The 7,917-nt window shown below is 64.9% G+C and overlaps 1 protein-coding gene across 2 annotated transcripts; it reads right to left on the bottom strand.

The window, feature by feature from the left end:
* Positions 1 to 7: 7 nt before the first annotated feature.
* Positions 8 to 7,101, bottom strand: Myoz3 (myozenin 3). Of its 2 annotated transcripts, XM_048331230.1 has the most exons (7): positions 6,829 to 7,101; positions 5,556 to 5,617; positions 4,539 to 4,693; positions 3,504 to 3,557; positions 3,203 to 3,329; positions 2,816 to 2,969; positions 8 to 1,021 (listed from the first exon to the last, which is right to left on the bottom strand). In XM_048331230.1, exons 2-7 carry the CDS (start codon positions 5,614 to 5,616, stop codon positions 853 to 855), a joined length of 720 nt encoding a protein of 239 aa, XP_048187187.1. In that variant the 5' UTR covers position 5,617; positions 6,829 to 7,101; the 3' UTR covers positions 8 to 852. The 2 variants fall into 2 exon arrangements, with proteins under 2 accessions (XP_048187187.1, XP_048187189.1); XM_048331232.1 differs by lacking the exon at positions 3,203 to 3,329 and having other exon boundaries at positions 10 to 1,021.
* Positions 7,102 to 7,917: the final 816 nt, after the last annotated feature.

The raw sequence follows: 7,917 nt of genomic DNA on the forward strand, positions 1-7,917 counted from the left end.
GTTTACCCCCCTGGGCCACCCCTATTCCAGGCATCATCCTTGAAGGCTTGCGGCCTCCAGCCTTGCTCCTCTCAGCCTGTGCGCCACACAGCAACCAGTGCGGCCATCAGTAAAGCCCCCCCCTGCGCCCCCCTTCTCCTCTGGACTCAGTTCTGCACGTGCTGATTTACCTGCTTGCCAGGACACTCTTCCCATCACACTCCTGTTTCCTCAGTGGATTCTCATCCCCTCCAACATCCCACTCCAATTGTAGGAGAAGTTTCTGGAATCATACCTCAGGGCCAGGGTGGGAGACCTTGCTCTGATCAGTGACGCTTCGTGCCTCAGTTGTCAATTCGTGTGCTCCAGGGGAAATGAAAGCCACTCATCACTCCATACATCTCTCTTCCCCTCTATCTTTTCCTCCTCAAGACCCGAGCCTGGCCATGTGTGGCACATCCCAAGATGACTGCTGGAGCCAACGGCATCAGTGAGAGGCAAGGCTCCCCATCAGAGATGGTCACAGGGAGCTGGGCTGCGAGTCAGCGGCCGCCATGGGGGTGTCAGCGGCTGCAACAGGGGGACAGACACGTGGGTGTGGATTCCTAAAGGCAAACTGTGGGCACTTCGATCACCTGGCGGGACGAGTTACTAGTAGAGATTCTTGGCACTGCAAGTCTGTGTGAGGACCACTGTCCTCAGCTGACCTTGAAACACATCTGCATTTGGAAACTACTGAGCTCTGTGACCTTTGAGACATTTGCAACAACAGTTGTGTGTGCAGGCTCTTCATAGACTGTAAATGCAGTCCGTAAGTCTTGGCATCTGATGTTCCAGGAGTTCTGAGGCTGAGAAAGAGGTTACAGGCTGCGTCTACAGCTCCTCAGACTCTGGGAGCTTGCGGACCCAGCCCTGAGCCACCCTGTTGAAGTTGGGTCTGAGGCGCAGGAGTTCCAAGCCACTAAAGGGCTCTGGGACAAAGGGGGTGCCTTCCCTGTGAAAGGTCTCCCCGTCCAGGGCTCCTCCAAATGGCACGGGAGTCCTGAGGAAAAAGAACAACAGAAGAGAAATGGCAAAGTACTGCTATGCAGGCAATGGCATGTGGCCTTAGTTTCCCCTTTGATACAGCAAAGGTTTGTATGATGGTTGACATGTTGCTCCACTCTGCCTTTCCTAAGTCTCCCCTTGAGTGCATGGAACAGGAGGGGTCTCCAGAGTCAGAACTGGCTGGTCCTAGGCAAAAAAAAAGCTTCTCTCTAGAAAGCTTCAAAACAATGCTCTAGGGCTGGGAACGGGGCTTAGCGGCAGAGTGCTAGCCTTGAGCAAAAGGAAGCCAGGAACAGTGCCCAGGCCCTGAGTTCAAGCCCCAGGACTGACACCCACACAGCCAGCCCTGGGGTCTGCATCTCACCCCCACATTGAGACCACAGCGCCAAGCCAGTGCCAATCCGTCCTCAGTGGCCCTCTGGCCCTGCTCCCCGCCCTGGGCAGCCTCGGCGTTGCCTTTTAGGCTTCTTTCACCCCACTGGTGACAGGAAGGAGAGGCCGGTGGGCCGGGACCGCGAGAGTAGGGATCCACCCCCCCCCCCAACATCGGTGGGGATGGCACGGTGGCCTGCAGCCCTGCTCCCGCAGGCGGGCGCGTGGCTCCGGGTGGGTCGCTCGTGGCTCCCGGTGGGTCGCTCGCACGCCCGGCCTCTTCATTTGCAGAACCCTCGGGAAACGGGCCACGGGAGGTGTGGCGCGATCACCCTTCGCTCCGCCCAGGCCGGGGCGGCACCTGCGAGGGGCTGTGCCCGGCGCCAGCCACGCCCAGAAAGACCCTGCAAAAGCTGTGAGGTGTGGCTGCTGGGTGGGGGCGCTGCCCGCTCGGCCCGGCTCCGCCCCGCTCAGCTCCGCCCGCTCCCCGCCCCGCCCCACCGGCTCAGCTCCGCCAATCCCCGCCAATCCGCCCAGCCCACTGAGCTCCTCCCAGCCTCGTCCCTCCCGCTCAGCTCCGCCCCGCCCTCCTAGCCCCGCCCCACCGGCTCAGCTCCGCCAATCCCCGCCAATCCGCCCAGCCCACTGAGCTCCTCCCAGCCTCGTCCCGCCCGCTCAGCTCCGCCCCGCCCTCCTAGCCCCGCCCCACCGGCTCAGCTCCGCCAATCCCCGCCAATCCGCCCAGCCCACTGAGCTCCTCCCAGCCTCGTCCCGCCCGCTCAGCTCCGCCCCGCCCTCCTAGCCCCGCCCCACCGGCTCAGCTCCGCCAATCCCCGCCAATCCGCCCCCAGTCCGCTGAGCTCCTCCCAGCCTCGTCCCGCCCGCTCAGCTCCGCCCCGCCCTCCTAGCCCCGCCCCACCGGCTCAGCTCCGCCAATCCCCGCCAATCCGCCCAGCCCACTGAGCTCCTCCCAGCCTCGTCCCGCCCGCTCAGCTCCGCCCCGCCCTCCTAGCCCCGCCCTGCCCTCGCAGCTCCGCCTCTGGCCTGCCCGTCCAGCCCCACCCCTCCGCCCGACTCTCTCAGCTCCGCCCCTCCCTTCAGCCCAGCCCTCTCAGCTCCGCCCCTCCGTTCCGCCCAACCTCTCAGCTCCGCCCCACCCCTCCGCCCCGCCCCTCAGCTCCGCCCCTCCCTTCAGCCCGCCCTCTCAGCTCCGCCCCTCCCCACTCTTCATGACCCTCCGCCCCGCCCTACTCCCAGCTCTGCCCCACCCCAAGCTCCGCCCCGCCCTCTCGGCCCCGCCCTCCCGCCCAGCTCCGCCCCTCCCTCTTGGTCCCGCCCCTCCGCCCGCTCAGCTCCGCCCCTCCGCCCAGCCCACCCGCTCGGCCCCGCCCTACCGCCCCGCCCCGCCCCGCGTTACCGGTTGAAATTGCGGAGGTCGGGGACGCGGGGCGTGAGGTCGCCGCGGAGCTCGCGGGGGCGGGCCAGCTCCTGCCAGGGGCAGCGGTAGCCCTTGGGGATGGAGGTGTGGTTGAACTTTTCCGGCGGGACGGCCTGGAGCGGCTCCGCGTAGCCTGCGGGCGGAGGGCGGCGGGCAGAGGGGGTCGCCGGGGCTCTCCGCCCGGGACCCGAGGCTCGCGTTCGGGGCGGCGGGGTGCCACGCCCCGGACACAGGATCGGAGCCCGGGACCCCGAGTCCGGAGTGCGACTCAGGCGCGCGGCCGGCACTGGGCGTGCGCGTGTGCGGCCCGGCCCACCCGCGCCCCGCCCTCCCCCGCGGGGTCCCGGGCCCCGGGCGGCCGCTCACCGGGAGCCAGGGCGCTGGGGCTGCGGGCGCGCTCGGGCTGGGCGGCGGCGGCGGCGGCGGCGGCTCCGGCGTCCTCGAGGCCGCGGGGGGAAGCGCGCAGGTGCTGCCCCTGGGGGCCACTGGCAACCTGAGCCCGGGGCCCGGACGCTCAGGACGGAGGGCCCGCCCGCCCCCCCTCTGCCGCCCCCCCCCAGCGTCCCCGCCCTCCGGGATCCCCGCCCCCTCCCCACCCCGCCCCTCCACTCCCCGCCCCTTCTCCCCCCACCCCGCCCCTCCTCTCCGCCCGCCCCTCCGCGCTCACCGTCCCCGGCGCGGCGGCCCCCGTCACCTCTCCCCGGGGGCTTCTGGCCTCCGTCTGTGGGGCACAGGAGGCACAGGGACTCGTTAGGACACGCGGCCAGGCTCCCTCTGCACCCCCTCGCCATCACACAGTGAAAGGGAGAAGAAGAGGGGAAGGACGGACAATCCATCTCCCATGAAGGGTGGGGTTCCTCCCCCCCCCCCCCCCAGGTCCTGGCGGCTGGAAGTGCGACTCCGCGCTTGGTGGGAGCCCCGCCCTGATCCGCAGCAAGCTTGGGGGGAGCCCCGCCCTGATCTGCAGCAAGCTTGGGGGGAGCCCCGCCCTGATCTGCAGCAAGCTTGGGGGGAGCCCCGCCCTGATCTGCAGCAAGCTTGGGGGGAGCCCCGCCCTGATCTGCAGCAAGCTTGGGAGGAGCCCCGCCCTGATCTGCGGCTTGGGGGGAGCTCCGCCCTGATCTGCAGCAAGCTTGGGGGGAGCCCCGCCCTGATCCGCAGCAAGCTTGGGGGGAGCCCCGCCCTGATCTGCAGCAAGCTTGGGGGGAGCCCCGCCCTGATCTGCAGCAAGCTTGGGGGGAGCCCCGCCCTGATCTGCAGCAAGCTTGGGGGGAGCCCCGCCCTGATCTGCAGCAAGCTTGGGGGGAGCCCCGCCCTGATCTGCGGCTTGGGGGGAGCTCCGCCCTGATCTGCAGCAAGCTTGGGGGGAGCCCCGCCCTGATCTGCAGCAAGCTTGGGGGGAGCCCCGCCCTGATCTGCAGCAAGCTTGGGGGGAGCCCCGCCCTGATCCGCAGCGGGCTTGGGGGGAGCCCGCCCTGATCCGCTCTCCGCTTCGGGCCTGGGAAGGTCTCCGCAGGGAGACTCCTCCTCAGACAGCGCATGGTGCTGGGGCTCAGTCTGATGGGCGCACCACAGTCTCCCCAGTTGGAAAATGAGGGGCTCTTGGAGGTCCTCAGCCGGGCTCAGTGTTTGGCTTCAAGCTAACCACTGTCTCTCTTGGCCTCAGTTTCCCCCTGAGTACATACAATGGAGGCTTACTCACCCCCGGCTGGCTGGCTTCAAACTCAAAAGTGAACCTTTGCACACGGCGATGCCTCTTCTGAAACAGGAGGGACCCCCGGTTGTTACGCAGCGAGAGCTCCTCTAACATCAGGTCTTGGGGTACGCTCAGCTTCTTCCCCAGGTCCAGCGAAGGGACTACAGACAGGCCAGAGAGGTCGCTCATCAGGGGACCCCACTCCCCTGAAGACACTCACCCCTTCATCGCAAGGCGCGTGGGAGAATGCCCCTCCCACCCCTCCCAACTGAGCGCCCCGTCATCCTGGGAATCTCTGAATGTTTTGTTTCGTTTTGTTTTGGGTGCCAGTCCCGGGGCTTGCACTTCAGGCCTAAGTGCTGACCCTAGGCTTTAGAGCTCAAGGCTCACGCTCTGCCACAGTGCCACTTCTGGCTCTTTCTATATATGTGGAATCGAACCAAGAGCTTCATGGATACAAGGCGAGCATTCTACCTCTAGGCCATATTCCCAGCCCCGAACTCACACATGTAGTGAATGAAGTGGATGTAGTGGATGTAGTGGATGAAGTATTCGTTACACATGCCTGACTTTAAGTGGAACAGTGGGTCTGGCTGAGCAGCCGCCCCTGCCTTCCTCCTCACTCTCCCTCATCCGGGCCTCTAGCTGTGGGGCAGGGTGGCGGCGTATGTATCTGTCCTGTGCACAGCTTACGGGCACGGCTGGGGCTGGGCCTGGGACTGGAGCCCCCAGTGCTCTGCTAACGGCCTCCAGGAGGCCCTCCCCGGGGCCAGGGCCCAGGTGGTCTTGGGGCCAGGACCACGCCTGGGGGCCTCAAGGTCAGCTCCTGGTCTTTGGAGGACAGGTGCCCCCAAAGCCTCAGAAAGCACCAAGGCAGGCAGCAGGCTCCTCAGACTCCCCGCCCCCGCCCCCTGGAGGCGCTGGATGTCACCGGCTGGCCCGTCCCAAGGGAACCGGGCTTGACTGCTTTAACCTGGGACCAGGAGAAGAGACTGTCAAAGGCCAAGCGCCGCCCCCACGTACCTGGCCCAGCGAGGCTCCCCATGACAGCTGTGGTCGGCTGCTTTTGCTCCTTGGAGATCATCCTGTGGAAAAGGCTCTCACCAAGGGCCCCACAAGCCTCCCTTCCTCCTGAACCTCTCCCTCCCCAGTCTCCCTCAGGTCCCTGCCCCACCCAGCCCCGGCCCTGAGCTGCCTGGACCAGCGCCACCCTCGCAAGCGAAGCCACTTGAGCTCCAGAGCCTCTGACACAGAGAGGACACGGAGGCCCGGGTTGCTCCGGAGCTGGTCTCTGGGGCACGGGCGGGGGTGGGCGGGGGAAGGTGTCAGGGAGGTGGGGGTCTTCTCAGGCACGACGGTCGTCTGTACACCCAGCACAGCTCGAGTGGAGATGGAAAGCGGTTGGCAGAGGGATTGTGCGCGGCGCGGGGCCTGAGCGCTCTCGCGTCCCTCCTGCGTCCCTCCTGCTCCCAGTTCTTGGCCCTGAGGCTGGACCAACATGGCTGAGACCGCCACCTGTCCTCCTGCATCCCCAGCCTGGGCTAGCTTCCTTGGTGATCTCTTCTCCCTGGCCCCTTCAGTGGTCTTCCTTTTCCTCCATTCCCTGTCCCATCTCATGACACTATCCATCCATTTTGGGTGAAGACTTACAGGTAAAATCGGACCCAGGGAACCCCCGCCAGCCACCTTTCCTTAACTTGCATCAGAAGAAGAGGCGGGGTCTTTGAGCTACCTGGCTGTGCACGCGCCCGGCACGCCTCTCCTCTGCGTCTAGCTTTTGCCATATTCCCTCCTCCAGGAAAGCGTCTGTCCACCTGTTCCCCACACCCACACGGGGCCCCCCGTCAGTGGGAGGGGCCTGAGTCCAAGGGGGGGCCTTTGCCTTTCTCTGCAAGTATGAACAAGGAGCTTTTCACAGCCCCATGCCTCAGTTTCCCCGCTATAACTTAAGGCGGTTGGGTGGGTCGATGGGTTCAAACCCTAAAGCTACGTGAGCACACACATGCACAAGTCTGCGTGCATTTGTGGCGAGGATCATGAGAATGTACTCAAATTCGCCGATGCTAGGTTAGGTGCCCGGCTTTACAGACAGGCAGCTGCTCCCCGAGTGGCTGAGATCCTCAAGTCCGAGGCCCCGGGCACAGCCAGCCCCAGCCCCCACCTTCAGTCCCAGCCGCCCTCCCCAGGCTTCTCCCCACAATCCAGGATGCAGGCCTCCGGAGGCCTAGCGCCCCCGCAATCACCAGCCTCCCCCCACCCGCTCCCCACAGCTCCGAGCCACCTCAGAGCCCGCTACCTGAGAGAGGGGCCTGCGGTGGGCAGGGAGGAGCGCCGGCCCCTCCAGGCTAGCCCTCCGCGGGGAGGCTGGAAGGTGCCTGGCCAGCGTCCGTGGCTGCGCTGTCCGCGGTCAGCGGCCAATGAGCAGAGCGAGTTCCCAGGCCAGCTCTGGCTTCAGCTGGCAGCATCATTCTTGGACTGTCCTGGTCACAGCCTTATTTCAGGCTGCAATAAGAGCCGGGGCCAGATGCTCACAGCTCCAGGCTCTGGGGAAGACAGGTGGCAGGGCAGCAGGCCCTTGCGAACAGAAGGCTTCATTCGTGGGTCCACGGGCGTTCAATAACCACCATGGCACCATGGCCACCGACGGGCAAAGCCAGCTGGGGCCCACTGCAGCCTGTAACTCTTCTGTCCTTCGTGCCCAACTACACCTGATAGGAACTCTCTAGATGCTTGTGGAATAAATGAATCCATGAGTGGACATACATAGATTGTTCCCCAGTATCTTTACCTCCCCTTCCCTCCCTCCCCCCTCCCTCCCTCCTTCTCTCTCTTCTTCCTTCCCTCTCTCTCCCCCTTCCTTTATGTTCTCCAAACAAGCCTCAAGAAGTGCTCCGGGCACACCTGCGCTGGGAAGGCTTCCCAGGGGAGGAGGCACTTGAACAAGATCCTGAAGAGGTTTCTGGAAGTATCAAGAGCATTGGTGGGGGTGGGGCAGAGTAGGAGAGTCAGGTGTGGTGGCGCGTGTCTGTAATCCCAGCCACTCAGGAAGTGTTGGTGGGAGGATCACAGCCCAAGGACAGCTGGGCAGAAAGGCAACACTGTCTGAAAAACAACTAAAGGAAAAAAAAGGGGGGGGGGAGCCTGGGCATGGCCCAAGTAGTAAGGCCCTTGTCTAGTAAGCAGGCATCTCTGACTTGAACCCCCACTACTGCCCAAAATAAACATAATAAAAGATGGCGAGTCCCCGGCAGGGCCAGAGCTAGCTGGACGGTGTGCTGGGGTGGGTGGGGGGCAGGCAGGGAGGGGGCCGGACCTGACCAGCCAACTGTAAGAAGAGCTGGCTGCTGAACAGAGGAGGCTGCTGCAGTCCATTGGCCGCATTCGT

The sequence above is a fragment of the Perognathus longimembris genome, chromosome 22, assembly GCF_023159225.1.
Source record: "Perognathus longimembris pacificus isolate PPM17 chromosome 22, ASM2315922v1, whole genome shotgun sequence".
NCBI lineage: Eukaryota > Metazoa > Chordata > Mammalia > Rodentia > Heteromyidae > Perognathus > Perognathus longimembris.

Coding starts and splice junctions, on each gene's coding strand:
- Myoz3 (XM_048331230.1), bottom strand. CDS start 5,616: ATGATCTCCAAGGAGCAAAAGCAGCCGACCACAGCTGTCATGGGGAGC. Junction 2,970..3,202: donor CCCCAGCGCCCTGGCTCCCG/GTGAGCGGCCGC, acceptor CTCCGCCCGCAG/GCTACGCGGAGCCGCTCCAG. Junction 1,022..2,815: donor GACCTCCGCAATTTCAACCG/GTAACGCGGGGC, acceptor CTTTTTCCTCAG/GACTCCCGTGCCATTTGGAG.